The sequence below is a fragment of the Triticum urartu genome, chromosome 7, assembly GCF_003073215.2.
Source record: "Triticum urartu cultivar G1812 chromosome 7, Tu2.1, whole genome shotgun sequence".
NCBI lineage: Eukaryota > Viridiplantae > Streptophyta > Magnoliopsida > Poales > Poaceae > Triticum > Triticum urartu.
In genome coordinates this window covers 149,288,756-149,307,844 of record NC_053028.1, presented here as the reverse complement: position 1 = coordinate 149,307,844, position 19,089 = coordinate 149,288,756, and the positions used below count along the sequence as shown (strand labels likewise).

The window sequence follows — 19,089 nt, the reverse complement described above, 5'->3', positions numbered from 1 at the left end:
CTACAAGTATTTCAATATAGATGGAGTAATAAAAATCCCAAACCAGCCAACAACTTGTGAGAGGCTCTCTGTTTATCAAAGTACCCTATATTTATTCGGCAAAAAAAGTACCCTATATTTCATAAAATTATTATTGTTATCTTTTTTCTCACAAGGGCATGACGAATTGAAGTGCTTAGGACCTGGGAAGGCCATTCTCTGTTATTGTCGCAGTGGAACAGGAATCACGTGAATGCCATGCTGCGCCAGCCATTACCGCTTCTATTTCGCAGATCTCTCGAGGGCAGTTCGTGAGGTTCGTGCATCCTTGTGCCGTCATGTACACATTACTTTCAATGCGAACACCACCAAAGCTTCTGTACATTTGTATCTTTTCCCAGTTGAAGAACTCTAAGCAAATTGGATCATTCCCGGCCTGCCTCAGCAAAGCGTCAATGAAGTAACATCCCGGCTCGACCGTAATAACCATGCCTTCTTTAAGCCCTCTTGTGGTGCGCAAGGATCTCAATCCCGGCTCCTCCGGCCTCTCTAAACCCTCGGGGTAGCCTCCGGGATCATGCGCGTCGATTCCAAGCAAGTGCCCAAGACCATGAGGCATGAAGACAGCACCCAACCTTCTGTCCATCATGTCATCAATATCACCATGGATAATATCTTCTTTCTCTAAAGACTCGAGTATTCTCCGCTCTGCCAGCTTGTGCATGCCGATCCATTTCACCCCAGGTGTCGGTGGGAAATGACACCTATGGGATCACAAGAATCCCTACTGCGGTTGTGGGGCGCGGGGTTGAGAGAAGAGCGGGTCTAACAGAGAGCACGCGGTTCGTTTATCCAGGTTCGGGCCGCGAGGATGCGTAAAACCCTAGTCCTGCTTTGGTGGATGTATCCTGAGTTCTTGAACTAGCTACGGGGTGTAACGAGCTCAAAAATTTCGAATCCCTCCCCTCGTCGCCTTGGGTCTCCTTTTATAGAAAAAGGGGTCGCCACAGTGGCAGACAGGAGGTGGAAAGGCAACAGTGTTGCGAGGTTATCCTGGTATTACAGGACAAAGCGCATTAAATGCGAGGCTTAGGTGTCCCTCCACTTTATCAGGGGCGGGGGCGAGGCCCGTCCCATCCGTTTCCGCTCCTCCAAGCTTCGACACGCGCCCTGGCTAGCGATGCATGCGGTGCCATGTAGGTAAGCAGGCAGCTGAGGTGGCGCGGTGCTGGAGCCTCCATGAAGGGTTGCATGTCGCCACGCAGGTGCGTGCCCAGATGGTTGGGTCAGCAGCTGCATGCGAACAGCGGCGGAGACTTGGCTGGTGCGGGCCTGATGGTGGCCCTACTGGTGCCCTTGGCGAGGGCCACCCGGCAAGGGTCTTGCCGTGGCGTGTAGGCGTCCCCAGCAAGGACCTCGCCGGGGGTCTTGTGGGATTCTTCAATGAGGAAGGTTGCCTTCCTATCCTCATTTGATCTTAACTATTCTTTGTCTTCACGAAGATCTGCATGCCACCACAGAGGTGCCTCCCGAGCCCTGGCCAGTGCATTTGCCAAGTGTTGGTGGGCTCGAGGGTGGCTCGCTCGGCTGGCATGGGCGAGCTGCCCCGGCAAGGGTCCTTGCCGGGGAAACCTGCTTTGCCCATCTGATCTTTGTGGCCTTGGTCCTTGTCGTTGCTTTTGCTTCGTCTTAGGCTTCAATCTTACCTTGGCTTACCTCCCTTGCTCTGCTTGTGTGGTCACGGGCGCGGCTCTGACTGCCCGTGCACAGGAAAAGGGGTACAAAAATGTGCCCCTAGTTTTGTACACCGATAGGAGCCCCCGGGCCTGAGCCACACATAAGCGCGACACGTATGTTGGGTCAGGCCCAAGACGGTGCGTGGGCAGGCGGGGCGGTTTTTATCGCGGTAAATTTTTTCGCGCGTTGTGCCTCCCACGACCCGCACGCGCGGCGCGGGGTGGAGGGGCATGCATGACGTAGGCGGCATGCGTAGAGCGGTTTTCACACGCATGCGTCACATTGCAGTAAAGGGGCGGCTCGCGCCTTCCCTGTAAAGGGAGGGAGGCGTGGAGGCACGGCTCATTTACTGAATGAGTCTTCAAGGTGTCCACTCCCTTGATTACGGGGTGGCGAGTGATCGCCTCACCCGTCCCCTAGGATATGCATGTCTGCCACGTGTCTTTCATGCGCTCGGGGTGGCAAACGGTGGAGGCGGGAAACCGAGCCGTCACTGGTCGGGGCGGCGGGTCGGTCTTGGTTCCCTGCACCTCTCGTGTCTTGATTGGCCGAGCGGGGCGGCCGAGCCCCAACCCCGTTCCTTTATAAAAAGGGTGAAGGGGGATGGCATCCCGCATTCTTCTATCTTCTACCTCTCTTCACTTCCGCTCCTTCCTTTCATTCACCATGGAGAAAGGGAATCCTGGTCCTTCGACGATGGCGGCGAGGGTCGCCGCTTGACAACGCGCCTCTCTTCCCCCTGAGCCCGTGTTGGCAGAGTCGGCCGCGAGGGGAAGGGGGAGGGGGCGACGCCGTGGGCGAGGCCGGGGCAGAGGTCACGGTGCTCGGGGAAGGGGAGGATGGGGCGGTAGATCAGCCTCTCCTCCGCCAGCAGCTCCTCCTCCGATGGAGGGCCATGCAGGAGGCAACCCCTGCGAATTCTTCGTCAGGCTGCGCCATCCACCGCGCCGCCGCCTTCGCCTCCCAACTCCATTCGCGCGGGAGATGGAGCTGGATCCGCCGCAGGCGTTGCGGTTGCATATGAGGGGCTGCGGGAACAGCGGCACATGGGCCGACGTCGAGTTCCCCGCCCCTCACGTCATGTATCTCCACCGAGGGTGGAAGACCTTCGCTCACCTCCACAGCTTGACGGATGGGCTCACTTTCCATTTCAAACTAATGGAGGGTGGCCTCCTCTCCGTCAAGATCTTCGGGCACTTCGGGAATCGCGTAAGGTGCTGCATGGAGAGCTCTTCTGACGACGAAGATTCCTCCTCGAGCGAGAGTGGCGAGGAGGACAATGGCAGCGACGACGAGGCTAGCGGGCGGCAGGATGACGGGTCCGATTAGGCATCGGGCGCCATTCCGAGTGGCACTGGCGACCCCATCATCCGTGTCGCCGGCTCCTTGAACTTCTCGGGGTCGTCTCCTTGGGCGGCTGGCGTTTGGGAGGCTGCGAAAGAGGAAGAGGGCGGGCGGCAAGGCCGTCAACTCGGAGTACGCGGGCACCGACGCCTTCGTCGCGTACCGACGTCCTGCCGCCTCGTCTTTGAGCTCTGCCTCTGGCACCGCCATCACCATCCAGCCCTTGGACGGCCACCAAGATGTTCTCTTGGTGTCTTCTGCCACTCGTAGCTCGCCTAGGCGCCCCTTTTGCCCTTCGGTTTTCTTGTTCCATTTCCTGAGGAGAGGGATAAGAAAGGGATTATGGGCATCTTATCTCTTTTTAGTCTTGTAAGCCTTCGGGCCTTTGTTAACTTTAGAACTTGTAATCCCCTTGTTCATGTTTTTCATTTCGTAGAAACTGTACATTACGGTCGAGTGTCAGTTAGATGAAAGAGGAAGGGTGCTGTCGCTAGGGTGTCTCGATTGCGCGAGGTCGAACATCGCACCCGACGACAGGAATTCTTGAGTATCCATTAGTTAACCCAGTATTTAGCGTCACTCTCGTTTCTCTCCCACGGCCTCGGAACGAACAGGGCATATGCGCAGCTGCGCAAGTGGAAGACGAGAGCTTATCGACATAGAGAAGCAGTAAATGCGGGCATCGCCACACTCTCTGGCCCGTGAGGCAAGGCGATGACTGGTGTGTACAAGGATTTTGGCATATCGTGTTGCATCTCTCCTTGCTGCCGCGCAGAGCGACCATACTTCGGCCTACCCAGAAACGAGCTACTGAGAGGATGCATCGCGGAATGACGGGCGAAGACACGGAGCCCTACAGCGACAGCCCAAAACCGAGTGAGGTGTTTCAGCATATCCCCTCACGGTTCATAACGAACACACAATCGGATAAGGCATAGAGAAGTTTATCTGTAAGATATGCCGCCCACCGGCAACCTTCGCGCCTTGACGCGCGCGGAGTAGTCTTTGCACACTTAGTACCCCTGTACGTGGCTTCTAAAGCACGTCTGGAAAGAAGACTGCATATCCAGAGGGGTAGCGAGATGTGTGAGGCAAGATTCCAGCTATGACGAGCTCTTGTACACACGCAGTTTATGAGTTACGCCCTTCTCGAGCCGAAGTAGAGAGCCCTAAAAGGTCTCGAGGGACGGAGCGGATCGAGCCTGATTATATGTCATATGAATTACGAAATAGTCTGAAACCCTTATCCACAGAAGAGGTGGGATAACTCTCACTAGTAGCAGCTCGCGCTAAGGGGACCCTCCCCTAGCTCCCCTCCTCTTCACTATCAGGTTCTAATGCTTCAGAGAGGGGAGGAAGCAGTTAGCTGTGAATCGGCGGAGCCTCCGCACGTATAGTCTATAAAACTTGGTCCAAATAAGTGATCGACTGAAACCAAAGCCTCTGTCTGCGAGTGAGAGGACTAACTCATACTTCTGGTGCCTCGGACTCACGGTCGTATCTTCAAGGTGGCTCAGTGACCAACGCATCATTTGGCATGGTCCCAAGGTGCGACTCAAGGTCTACCATTCGACTGCTCTCGCCTGATCTCTTGCTGATGAGTGCGCGCTTGGGAGTATGTTGGGACAGATCCATGACCTACCCTAGGTACATAGCTTCATCATTAGCCCCCGAATGGATCAGGGTTTGAGTGAGGAAGGAGTTGGGAACACTTCCGACTCATTCTTTGTGCTATGATATATCTTGTTCTGGAACAATGAACTGAGGAGAGACGTCAACTCCTTTTTCAGTCGCCTTGGTCCATTCTTGGTTTTTGTCGAGTGAATTTTCACGGATAGAATTCCGAATGATAATGTAGAGGACGTTTCAGTCTAGCAAGTTGCTCTGCTCTCCGCGGGATTCGAATTTTGGGAAGCGCGCCGGACGGGCGAGACCGTGGTAATCGGGAGCGGATTAGGCAAGTCTCCTTGATCTCGCGCCACCTTTTTCCACGTACTGCACGCGCGACAGTTGTGGGATTTGTTTAGATCGTCTGGGTCCACCAGTCAGTCACTCGGGGAATGACCTTATAAAAGGCACCGGACCAGGCCTCTGCCCCATGCGCTCCCATTCTCTTTTCTTCTTCCTCCGACCTCTCCGCCACGCTCGCTTCTGCTCTCGTCGCCGGACCCTCGCTCGAACTCGATCCGTCGCCATGGGGAAAGAGAAGACGGGGGCGCTGGAGCGGCGAAGAAGGCGACCGCGAAAGCAAAAGGGCAAGCGGACCAGCCGGGGCGGATCCTTCGTCGAGATCCGGCCTGCCGCCGGGCTGGATCCAGGGCGACTGGATCCGCTCGACGATCAGCCAGGACGACCTCGACGACCTGGTGGAGGGGGGACTGATCCCCCACAAGTCGGCACGGCTCCCGGGGAACGAGACCGAGCCGCAGCCAAGGGAGGAGTGCGTTGTGGAGCAGGTCACTTGGAGCGGCGAAGGGTACTTGGATGCCGAGGAGGACGAGGAGAGCGACGAATCGACTGATGACGAAGAGGTCGACTCGCCTCCTCGCAGGGAGAGGAGATCCAAACACGCTCACGACCCGGCGAGCGCTCCGGGCCTGGTGGCCGCGCCGATTGGGCAGTCTTCGAAGCGTCCCAGGACGTCTTCCCCAACGCCGATTGAGAAGGCTCCGAAGCAGCCCAAAGTTGTGCCGCCTCCAGCGCACCGAAAGCACCGAAAGCCACCTCCTCCAAACTGCCAAAGGCTTTGCCCAGGATCAAAGTGACCGTCCCTACTATCTCCGGGTAATCATCTGACTTGTTCTTTTCGTTCGACTCAAGTAACAGAAATAACCGACTGGATGCGGGTCTTTGTAGTGCTGCTACGTAGGAACCTCTTCTCTCCAGTACCGAGACGAGGAGATGGAAGACGGTTACCTCTAACCCAGGTAGAAACTCTTATGATCTTGTTCTTGATTCCTTGGTCGATTGCATTCTAGTGGTTCACTTGGGGTCGAATGATCTGTCTTGCAGCTCCACCCAACGTCATCGATCTTCCAGATGACGATGAAGATGTGGCTCTTAAGCCCAGGAAGAGCAAGAAGGTAGCAGCTGGCAAGATGTCTCAGCAAGGGCCAACAACAACACCACCCGTCCGTCACCTGAAGACGCGGGCAGGGCCTCTGTAACCTTCGCTGCACCCTTGTCGAGTGAGCACCGACTTCGAGCTACACGAAGCAAATCAACGGACAAGGACAGGCCCACCGCACCGATCCGATATAACACAGAGAGTGATTCTCTATTAGATGCGATGCACCAACGCTCTACGCCACGCGAGCTCCAAGCGACACTTGCCGGTCGCTCTATCTCTCGTTCTCCAATCGAGTACATCCTAGCCGAGCGAACCGCGATGCGCACCTGCTGTGAGAGCGCCAGCCAACCGAGCTCTGAGCGAGAAATGAAGTCGGACAGCTGGTGAGGACGGTGCCGAGTGAGAAGTACACAGCGCTATCCTACTGTACGCCGTAGCGAGCTGCTAGGCTATCGGGCCTAAGTCTATGGCTCAGATAGTGAGAGACACTTATATGAATACCTGTACTAGGTCTTCGAACAGAGGAGATAGTATCTACCCGGAAAGAGTCTCATCTTCTACTACAATCTCTCTTAGTTGTGCGAGTCAGGAATAAGAGCACCCACTGAGAGGAGTGTTATCCGTCTCGCTCTGTCGATGATCACTTGCTTGCATTGCGTAACGCACCTACACTCGGCCTCTACGGGCGAGTAGCGGACTCTGAACCCGGTGGGGGGCACTGCTGAGAAGTGCACCCCACTCGGTTCGTAAAAGGGCACCCGAGAGACGGAGCCAGCGATCTCGACGGACTGGCAGCCGAACCTAGGCGGTTGCAAGTATCGTACTCTCTGCCTTTCTTTCGTCTTGTCCAACTCGACTGCAGGCTGGACCAGTGACGCGCCTAGAGACCGAATCTGGGGTCGGGGACACGCAGCTGCACCCATCGTGCGGTGGCGAGTTTCCTTGAAGTGCCCCGCCTTCAAGGCTCCACACAAAGAACGCGCGGTCCAGACTGCCATGAGCATCGAGACTGCTTGCAGTTAGCGAAATCCTATAACTGGTCCTGATAAGTCATAGGTCTAGCTGCTCTCACGACTAAGCATGCGACTCGAGCGCACGGAGGAGAAAAGCGAGCAGTGTAGCGATACAAGAGCTTTTGGGAGCGCAGCGGAACAATCGGATGAGGATCGAGGCCTCGCCGCCCGACGCCCTGATACACACTATAAAGCAGTCCGAACGCACGGTCCTCAGGGGACCTACACCCGTGTGCACTTGCGTGCCCCACCGGTTCAGATCCTACTCGACTGGTCCGCCTGAGTCGAGTGGAAGAAAAGAAAAAGAAAGGAAGATAGAACTCAAACCCCAGTCGACTGCCAGTAGTCGACCGCGGTCTCGGGGACTACACCCAGTGGGTGCACTTAGCGTGCCCCCACCGGTTCAGATCCCACTCGCCCAGACCGAGTAGAAGAATGCAAATATCAAAGACAACAAAACACCCAGTGGGTGCTCTGATTTGACGCAAACAACAGGAGATTGTGTAGAAGAAATTTTTTCGGGTAGCATATCCTCATAGAACAAGAGCAGTCGGAAAGTCTACTTACCTGGACATTGGCCCGAAGAGCAGCGCTGGCGTCATAGGTAGCCTGGCTATTCTCATGCACCGTCTTCACCCGCTCCATCATCACGTCAGCCTGTCGGATGGCTTCCACAGCCGCTTCCGACTGGTTGTCCGGGACGATGTAGCTGGTGAAAAAGAGAGAAGACGACCCAGGTGTGTCAGCTTGGAGCTCCGTGGCGTGGAGTTGGACGACTAAAGGAATCACCGGTGTAATCGACGGTGCGGGGTGCTCACTCGACAAGGGTGCAGCGAAGGTTACAGAGGCCCTGCCCGCGTCTTCAGGTTGACGGACGGGTGTTGTTGTTGTTGGCCCTTGCCGAGACATCTTGCCAGCTGCTACCTTCTTGCTCTTCCTGGGCTTAAGAGCCACATCTTCATCGTCATCTGGAAGATCGATGACGTTGGGTGGAGCTGCAAGACAGATCATTCGACCCCAAGTGAACCACTAGAATGCAATCGACCAAGGAATCAAGAACAAGATCATAAGAGTTTCTACCTGGGTTAGAGGTAACCACGTCTTCCATCTCCTCGTCTCGGTACTGGAGAGAAGAGGTTCCTAACGTAGCAGCACTACAAAGACCCGCATCCAGTCGGTTATGTTCTGTTACTTGAGTCAACGAAAAGAACAAGTCAGATGATTACCCGGAGATAGTAGGGACAGTCACTTTGATCCTGGGCAAAGCCTTTGGCAGTTTGGAGGAGGTGGCTTTCGGTGCTTTCGGTGCTGGAGGCGGCACAACTTTGGGCTGCTTCGGAGCCTTCTCAATCGGCGTTGGGGAAGACATCCTGGGACACTTCGAAGATTGCCCAATCGGCGCGGCCACCAGGCCCGGAGCGCTCGCCGGGTCGTGAGCGTGTTTGGATCTCCTCTCCCTGCGAGGAGGCGAGTCGACCTCTTCGTCATCAGTCGATTCGTCACTCTCCTCGTCCTCCTCGGCATCCAAGTACCCTTTGCCGCTCCAAGTGACCTGCTCCACAACGCACTCACCCTCCCTTGGCTGCGGCTCCGGCTCCTTTCCCCGGAGCCCGGCCGACTTTCGGGTCCCCCCTCCACCAGGTCGTCGAGGTCGTCCTGGCTGATCGTCGAGCGGATCCAGTCGCCCTGGATCTAGCCCGGCGGCAGGCCGGATCTCGACAAGGATCCGCCCCGGCTGGTCCGCTTGCCCTTTGCTTTCGCGGTCGCCTTCTTCGCCCGCTCCAGCGCCCCCGTCTTCTCTTTCCCCATGGCGACGGATCGAGTTCGAGCGAGGGTCCGGCGACGAGAGCAGAAGCGAGCGTGGCGGAGAGGTCGGAGGAAGAAGAAAAGAGAATGGGAGCGCATGGGGCAGAGGCCTGGTCCGGTGCCTTTTATAAGGTCATTCCCCAAGTGACTGACTGGTGGACCCAGACGATCTAAACAAATCCCACAACTGTCGCGCGTGCAGTACGTGGTGAAAAAGGTGGCGCGAAGATCAAGGAGACTTGCCTAATCCGCCCCGATTACCACGGTCTCGCCCGTCCGGCGCGCTTCCCAAAATTCGAATCCCGCGGAGAGCAGAGCAACTTGCTAGACTGTAAACGTCCTCTACATTATCATTCGGAATTCTACCGTGAAAATTCACTCGACAAAAACCAAGAATGGACCAAGGCGACTGAAAAAGGAGTTGACGTCGTCTCCTCAGTTCATTGTTCCAGAACAAGATATGCTCATAGCACAAAGAATGAGTCGGAAGTGTTCCCAACTCCTTCCTCACTCAACCCCTGATTCATTCGGGGGCTAATGATGAAGCTATGTACCTAGGGTAGGGTCATGGATCTGTCCAACATACCCTCCCCAAGGGCATCTCTACAAAGAATCAGAAGCAGTCGAAGAGAAACCATCATCCACTCGACCATGAAGATGTGTTCACTCGACCACCTTGAAGACACTCGACCACCAGAAGATGAGAAGCCCTTCACTCCGCAACGGTCTGGGTTTAAGTCATAGCTTTATGGACATTTATAGCACTTTACTTCGGACATTACCAGTAACGCTCCTCCTTTATGAACATTGAACCCTGTGTGAAAAGAGGGGAGCTGGGGTCCTAGCGCACTCTATATAAGCTACCCCCCTCCTCTGGGACAAGGGTTCGCACTTTCTGTAATTCACATGCATATATCCAGTCGACCGCCTCCGGGCTCCGAGACGTAGGGCTGTTACTTCCTCCGAGAAGGGCCTGAACTCATAAAACTCGTGTGTACAACTCCTCCATAGCTAGGATCTTGCCTCTACATTCCTACCCCCCTATTCTACTGTCAGTCTTAGAACCACGACAGGGGCTACAAGAGCAAAGATCCACCCGCGGCAAGCCAAGGTTGCCGGGGGCTGCATATTCAGATAAGTTCTCTATCCCTTATCATGTGTTTCGTTATGAACTGAGGTATGTGAAACCTCGTTTTATCCTTAGGCTACCGTGCCCCCCTCATTCCGGATCCTAGGACTCGTTTCCTGGGACCGAATTGGTCGTAGTCGCAGCAGCAAGGAAATGAAACGAAGAGCCTAAGCCCACCTCATCCCTGCCTCCGCCAAGGGCGTGAGAAAGGTCGAGCGAAGTGGGGGGACGGCAAGGCCTGTTGCCGGGCGGGAAAACGTTTACCTTAAAGGTAACAAGGATTTATTCCTTGTCGTGGGTTTTACCTGCGAACGGAAAACCCAGCAAACATCCCTTTTTCATTAAAAAAACATACCGTACATGTACAGTTCATACGAAATGAAAAACATGAACAAAGGGATTACAAGTTCTAAAGTTAACAAAGGCCCGAAGGCTTACAAGACTAAAAAGAGATAAGATGCCCGTAATACCTTTCTTGTCTCTCTCCTCAGGAAATGGAACAAGAAAGCAGAAGGGCAAAAGGGGCGCCTAGGCGAGCTACGAGTGGCATAAGACACCAAGAGGACATCTTGGTGGCCGTCCAAGGGCTGGATGGTGATGGCGGCGTTGGAGGCAGAGCTCGAAGACGAGGCGGCAGGACGTCGGTACGCGACGAAGGCGTCGGTGCCCGCGTACTCCGACTTGACGGCCTTGCCGCCCGCCCTCTTCCTCTTCCGCAGCCTCCCAACGCCAGCCGCCCAAGGAGACGACCCCGAGAAGTTGAAGGAGCCGGCGACACGGATGATGGGGTCGCACGTGCCGCTCGAAGCGGCGCCCGACGCCTAATCGGACCCGTCATCCTGCCGCCCGCTAGCCTCGTCGTTGCTGCTTGTCCTCCTCGCCGCTCTCGCTCGAGGAGGAATCTTCATCGTCAGAAGAGCTCTCCACGCAGCACCTTACGCGAGTCCCGAAGTGCCCGAAGATCTTGACAGAGAGGAGGCCACCCTCCATTAGTTTGAAATGGAGAGTGAGCCCATCCGTCAAGCTGTGGAGGCGAAGCGAAGGTCTTCCACCCTCGTGGAGATACATGACGTGAGGGGGGGAACTCGACGTCGGCCCATGTGCCGCTGTTCCCGCAGCCCCTCATATGCAACCGCAACGCCTGCGGCGGATCCAGCTCCATCTCCCGCGCGAATGGAGTTGGGAGGCGAAGGCGGCGGCGCGGTGGCTGGCGCAGCCTGACGAAGAATTCGCAGGGGTTGCCTCCTGCATGGCCCTCCATCGGAGGAGGAGCTGCTGGCGGAGGAGAGGCTGATCTACCGCCCCATCCTCCCCTTCCCCGAGCACCGTGACCTCTGCCCCGGCCTCGCCCACGGCGTCGCCCCCTCCCCCTTCCCCTCGCGGCCGACTCTGCCAACACGGGCTCAGGGGGAAGAGAGGCGCGTTGTCAAGCGGCGACCCTCGCCGCCATCGTCGAAGGACCAGGATTCCCTTTCTCCATGGTGGATGAAAGGAAGGAGCGGAAGTGAAGAGAGGTAGAAGATAGAAGAATGCGGGATGCCATCCCCCTTCACCCTTTTTATAAAGGAACGGGGTTGGGGCTCGGCCGCCCCGCTCGGCCAATCAAGACACGAGAGGTGCAGGGAACCAAGACCGACCCGCCGCCCCAACCAGTGACGGCTCGGTTTCCCGCCTCCACCGTTTGCCACCCCGAGCGCATGAAAGACACGTGGCAGACGTGCATATCCTAGGGGACGGGTGAGGCGATCACTCGCCACCCCGTAATCAAGGGAGTGGACACCTTGAAGACTCATTCAGTAAATGAGCCGTGCCTCCACGCCTCCCTCCCTTTACAGGGAAGGCGCGAGCCGCCCCTTTACTGCAATGTGACGCATGCGTGTGAAAACCGCTCTACGCATGCCGCCTACGTCATGCATGCCCCTCCACCCCGCGCCGCGCGTGCGGGTCGTGGGAGGCACAACGCGCGAAAAAATTTACCGCGATAAAAACCGCCCCGCCTGCCCACGCACCGTCTTGGGCCTGACCCAACATACGTGTCGCGCTTATGTGTGGCTCAGGCCCGGGGGCTCCTATCGGTGTACAAAACTAGGGGCACATTTTTGTACCCCTTTTCCTGTGCACGGGCAGTCAGAGCCGCGCCCGTGACCACACAAGCAGAGCAAGGGAGGTAAGCCAAGGTAAGATTGAAGCCTAAGACGAAGCAAAAGCAACGACAAGGACCAAGGCCACAAAGATCAGATGGGCAAAGCAGGTTTCCCCGGCAAGGACCCTTGCCGGGGCAGCTCGCCCATGCCAGCCGAGCGAGCCACCCTCGAGCCCACCAACACTTGGCAAATGCACTGGCCAGGGCTCGGGAGGCACCTCTGTGGTGGCATGCAGATCTTCGTGAAGACAAAGAATAGTTAAGATCAAATGAGGATAGGAAGGCAACCTTCCTCATTGAAGAATCCCACAAGACCCCCGGCGAGGTCCTTGCTGGGGACGCCTACACGCCACGGCAAGACCCTTGCCGGGTGGCCCTCGCCAAGGGCACCAGTAGGGCCACCATCAGGCCCGCACCAGCCAAGTCTCCGCCGCTGTTCGCATGCAGCTGCTGACCCAACCATCTGGGCACGCACCTGCGTGGCGACATGCAACCCTTCATGGAGGCTCCAGCACCGCGCCACCTCAGCTGCCTGCTTACCTACATGGCACCGCATGCATCGCTAGCCAGGGCGCGTGTCGAAGCTTGGAGGAGCGGAAACGGATGGGACGGGCCTCGCCCCCGCCCCTGATAAAGTGGAGGGACACCTAAGCCTCGCATTTAATGCGCTTTGTCCTGTAATACCAGGATAACCTCGCAACACTGTTGCCTTTCCACCTCCTGTCTGCCACTGTGGCGACCCCTTTTTCTATAAAAGGAGACCCAAGGCGACGAGGGGAGGGATTCGAAATTTTTGAGCTCGTTACACCCCGTAGCTAGTTCAAGAACTCAGGATACATCCACCAAAGCAGGACTAGGGTTTTACGCATCCTCGCGGCCCGAACCTGGATAAACGAACCGCGTGCTCTCTGTTAGACCCGCTCTTCTCTCAACCCCGCGCCCCACAACCGCAGTAGGGATTCTTGTGATCCCATAGGTGTCATTTCCCACCGACACCTGGGGTGAAATGGATCGGCATGCACAAGCTGGCAGAGCGGAGAATACTCGAGTCTTTAGAGAAAGAAGATATTATCCATGGTGATATTGATGACATGATGGACAGAAGGTTGGGTGCTGTCTTCATGCCTCATGGTCTTGGGCACTTGCTTGGAATCGACGCGCATGATCCCGGAGGCTACCCCGAGGGTTTAGAGAGGCCGGAGGAGCCGGGATTGAGATCCTTGCGCACCACAAGAGGGCTTAAAGAAGGCATGGTTATTACGGTCGAGCCGGGATGTTACTTCATTGACGCTTTGCTGAGGCAGGCCGGGAATGATCCAATTTGCTTAGAGTTCTTCAACTGGGAAAAGATACAAATGTACAGAAGCTTTGGTGGTGTTCGCATTGAAAGTAATGTGTACATGACGGCACAAGGATGCACGAACCTCACGAACTGCCCTCGAGAGATCTGCGAAATAGAAGCGGTAATGGCTGGCGCAGCATGGCATTCACGTGATTCCTGTTCCACTGCGACAATAACAGAGAATGGCCTTCCCAGGTCCTAAGCACTTCAATTCGTCATGCCCTTGTGAGAAAAAAGATAACAATAATAATTTTATGAAATATAGGGTACTTTTTTTGCCGAATAAATATAGGGTACTTTGATAAACAGAGAGCCTCTCACAAGTTGTTGGCTGGTTTGGGATTTTTATTACTCCATCTATATTGAAATACTTGTAGTTGGGGGAAACAATACAGAGGGAGTATAATATAGGATAGACTAAGATTCGTTCTAACTTGTCTTATACTCAAAGAATATTATGTACTTCTATATATATGCCCACGAGGCTCGAGTAATACAATAAACAATTCCAAGCTATCATGTATACATCCTCTTCTAGCTTTATCATGTATGCATCCTCTTCAAACTTTTCAGTTAGAAAAGTTTTTCATCTGCCATATATCGTAGTCAAAATATGTAGCTGTTAGCAGTTCTCTCCACTCTCCCACGCACTGCATGCATCTACCCACGATCCCATGCACGTACTAGAGTTGCTCTCTCTCTCTCTCTCTCTCTCTCTCTCTCTCTCTATTGTACTGGCGCTCCGCGCGCCTATTGTACTGGCACCCCGCGCCTATATATTCTTGGCAATGGCAATGGCAGCACCTAAGTGCTTTGCTCTTCCTCTCCACCGATCCACATGGTATCAGACGTTGGTTTTCTCCTTCGTCGCTGAACCACTCTTCCGCTGCCTCTCCAACTCCCCAGAACCGCCATGGCATCTCCCACTCCCCCACCTCCTCCTCCTCTCGGCAGCGGCCCTGGAACCGGTGACGCCCCGTGATACGTCCATTTGCATCATGCTTTTATATCAATATTTATTGCATTATGGGCTGTTATTACACATTATGTCACAATACTTATGCCTATTCTCTCTTATTTTACAAGGTTTACATAAAGAGGGAGAATGCCGACAGCTGGGATTCTGGGCTGGAAAAGGAGCAAATATTAGAGACCTATTCTGCATAGCTCCAAAAGTCCTAAAACTTCACGGAAGATGTTTTCCAAATATATAAAAAATACTAAGAGCAAGAACTTCACCAGGGGGGCCACACCCTGCCCACGAGGGTGGGGGGCGCGCCCCCTACCTCGTGGCCCCCCCTGGTGGCCCTCCGGTGGCCATCTTCTGCTATATGGAGTCTTTCGATGGGAAAAAATCATAAGCCATCTTCTTAGACGAAACTCCGCCTCCACGAGGCGGAACCTTGGTGGAACCAATCTAGGGCTCTGGCCAAGCTGTTCTGCCGACGAAACTTCCCTCCCGGAGGGGGAAATCATCGCCATCATCATCACCAACGCTCCTCTCATCGGGAGAGGGAAATCTCCATCAACATCTTCATCAGCACCATCTCATCTCAAAACCCTAGTTCATCTCTTGTATCCAATTCTTGTCTCCAAGTCCGGGATTGGTGCTAGTAGGTTGCTAGTAGTGTTAATTACTCCTTGTAGTTGATGCTAGTTGGTTTAATTGGTGGAAGATCATATGTTCAGATCCTATATGCATATTAATACCCCTCTGATTATGAACATGTTTATGCTTTGTGAGTAGTTACTTTTGTTCCTGAGGACATGGGAGAAGTCTTGCTATTGAGTAGTCATGTGAATTTGGTATTCGTTTGATATTTTGATAAGATGTATGTTGTCTAGCCTCTAGTGGTGTTATGTGAACGTCGACTACATAACACTTCACCATTATTTGGGCCTAGATGAAGGCATTGGGAAGTAATAAGTAGATGATGGGTTGCTAGAGTGACAGAAGCTTAAACCCTAGTTTATGTGTTGCTTCGTAAGAGGCTGATTTGGATCCATATGTTTCATGCTATGGTTAGGTTTACCTTAATACTTTTGTTGTAGTTGCGGATGCTTGCAATAGAGGTTAATCATAAGTGGGATGCTTGTTCAAGTAAGAACAACACCCAAGCACCGGTCCACCCACATATCAAATTATCAAAGTATCGATTGCGAATCATATGAACGTGATGAAAACTAGCTTGATGATATTCCCATGTGTCCTCGGGAGCGCTTTTCCTATTATAAGAGTTTGTTCCGGCTTGTCCTTTGCTACAAAAAGGATTGGGCCACCTTGCTGCACTTTATTTACTTTTGTTACTTGTTGCTCGTTACAATTTACCCTATCACAAAACTATCTGTTACCACTTATTTCAGTACTTGCAGAGAATACCTTGCTGAAAACCGCTTATCATTTCCTTTTGCTCCTTGTTGGGTTCGACACTCTTACTTATCGAAAGGACTACGATAGATCCCCTATACTTGTGGGTCATCAAGACTCTTTTCTGGCGCCGTTGCCGGGGAGTGTAGCGCCTTTGGTAGGTGGAATTTGGTAAGGAAAAATTTATATAGTGTGCTGAAATTTACAGTCACTTGTTACTATGGAAAGTAATACTCCGAGGGGCTTGTTCGGGGTATCTTCACCCTGTCCAGTAGAGCAAAGAGTTGCTCCTCAACCTACTGGACCTATTGAAAATGAAACTCCTTTTGAATTTCCTGCGGCTATGATGGAAAAACTGCTAGATAATCCTTTTACAGGAGATGGAACAAAGCATCCTGATGAGCACTTAATATATGTGGATAAAGTTTATGGATTATTTAAGCTTGCAGGTATACCCGATGATGTTGCTAAGAAGAAGGTCTTCCCTTTATCTTTGAAGGGAGACGCATTGGTATGGTATAGGCAATGTGATGATATGAGATCATGGGACTATAAAAGATTGAAGCTGGAATTTCATCAAAAGTATTACCCTATGCATCTTGTTCATCGTGATCGCAATTATATATATAATTTCTGGCCTCGCGAAGGAGAAAGCATCGCTCAAGCTTGGGGGAGGCTTAAATCAATGTTATATTCATGCCCCAATAACGAGCTTCAAACAGAAATAATTATGCAAAGTTTTTATGCTCGGCTTTCTTAAAACAATCGCAACATGCTCGATACTTCTTGTGCTGGCTCTTTTATGATGAAGACTATTGAATTCAGATGGAATTTATTGGATAGAATTAAACGCAACTCTGAAGATTGGGACCTCGACGAACGTAAGGAGTCAGGTACGACACCTAAGTTTGATTGTGTTAAATCTTTTATGGATACCGATATTTTCCGTAAGTTTAGCACTAAATATGGACTTGACTCTGAGATAGTAGCTTCTTTCTGTGAATCTTTTTCTACTTATGTTGATCTCCCTAAGGAGAAGTGGTTTAAATATCATCCTCCATAGAAGTAAAAGTAGCTGCACCTATTAAAGTTGAAGAAAAGACTGTCACTTATAATGATCCTATTGTTCCTACTTCTTATGTTGAGAAACCACGAGGCAGAACCTTGGCGGATCCAATCTAGAGCTCCGGTAGAGCTGTTCTGCCGGGGATACTTCCCTCCCGGAGTGGGAAATCATCACCATCATCATCACCAACGCTCCTCTCATCGGGAGAGGGCAATCTCCATCAACATCTTCACCACCACCATCTCATCTCCAAACCCTAGTTCATCTCTTGTATCCAATTGTTGTCTCAAAGTCCGGGATTGGTGCTAGTAGGTTGCTAGTAGTGTTGATTACTCCTTGTAGTTGATGCTAGTTGGTTTAATTGGTGGAAGATCATATATTCAGATCCTATATGCATATTATTACCCCTCTGATTATGAACATTAATATGCTTTGTGAGTAATTACGTTCGTTCCTGAGGACAAGGGAGAACTCTTGCTATGAGTAGTCATGTGAATTTATTATTCGTTTGATATTTTGATAAGATGTATGTTGTCTAGCCTCTAGTGGTGTTATGTGAACGTCGACTACATAACACTTCACCATTATTTGGGCCTAGAGGAAGGCATTGGGAAGTAATAAGTAGATGATGGGTTGCTAGAGTGACAGAAGCTTAAACCCTAGTTTATGCGTTGCTTCGTAAGGGGCTGATTTGGATTCATCTGTCTCATGCTATGGTTAGGTTTACTTTAATACTTTTGTTGCAGTTGCGGATGCTTGCAATAGAGGTTAATCATAAGTGGGATGCTTGTTCAAGTAAGAACAACACCCAAGCACCGGTCCAACCACATATTAAATTATCAAAGTATCGAACGCGAATCATATGAACGTGATGAAAACTAGCTTAACGATATTCCCATGTGTCCTCGGGAGCGCTTTTCCTATTATAAGAGTTTGTTCCGGCTTGTCCTTTGCTACAAAAAGGATTGGGCCACCTTGCTTGTGACACCCCCACTGTCATGATACAGTAACCCCACACTAATGATGCCAGGTCATCATAATTAAACTTTGCTAAACCACATTTGTTTCAAACTAAGTTCAAATACAAATTCAAATAACAAGTCAAATTATATTGTCATAAAACAGTGAATTAAAAATGTTCAAAACGTTGTAAATATTCACTAACTAATTAAAAAACATCAACCAACATTTCTGGGAATATTTATATGCCGCCAAAATAATCAAAACTGAGGCTAACAACATTTAATTTAACCTTTTAAAAATAAAAAAATACTTATACTATTCAAAAATATTTGAAACTTCTTGTGCTACGTCATTACATTGTCTAATATTTATGTCCTAAGTTCATAAGCAACTAAATTCATTTACTATACAAACTAAATATAAAAGAATGAAAGGAAGAAATAACAGAAAAAGGAGAAAGGGAAGAACAAAGAAAAAATAAACTAACCTACCCTAACCTACTGGGCTCTTGGCCCATCTAGAAAGGCTAACGGCCCAGCCGCCCACACCAGCAAACTAAACCTAGCCCGATCCCCTCGCTCGACCCCCCCATCTCTCCTCACTTCGCTCCCTCGTCCTCCCAGCGCCGCCACGCAACACACACACACGCAGACGCACAGAGGGGAGGCTCCTCTGCTCGATCCCCTCCTCCCGGCGCACACTCACCTCAACCTGCACCTCCGGCCCTCACCAAGTCGACGACCGCTCCTTCCTTGCGCCGCCTTGTCGCGTCGAGCCTTGGAGCAGCTCCTTCCCCGCGCCCCTTGGAACAAGAACATTTGAATCCCAATGCTAAATGTTTCCTGCTCAATTATCCAAACACCGCTGTATGGGTAATGTCTTGAGATTTTTCTCCCCTTACCCAAAGAGTTTTCTACTTTATATCTTGTCATGGATATCATGCTTTGCTTGCCCTTGGGAAGGATATACCCTTGGAATATGTGTATAAACACATTTTCCTTTCCATTGTTCTGTTTAATCTGATAGACACTTTTCCCTTTCCATTGGTTTGTTTAAACCCTTTCTATGATCTATATGATATAAGCAGTAATAATTCCCTGCTTGTGCAAACACATCGGTATACAACTCT

General features: G+C 52.1%; 1 protein-coding gene across 1 annotated transcript; it reads left to right on the top strand.

Moving 5' to 3' along the window:
- Window positions 1-6,448: 6,448 nt before the first annotated feature.
- LOC125518580 (xaa-Pro dipeptidase-like) lies at window positions 6,449-13,765 on the top strand. The gene is made up of 2 exons (XM_048683394.1): window positions 6,449-6,513; window positions 13,198-13,765. Exons 1-2 carry the CDS (start codon window positions 6,449-6,451, stop codon window positions 13,763-13,765), a joined length of 633 nt encoding a protein of 210 aa, XP_048539351.1.
- The last annotated feature ends 5,324 nt before the right edge of the window (window positions 13,766-19,089 follow it).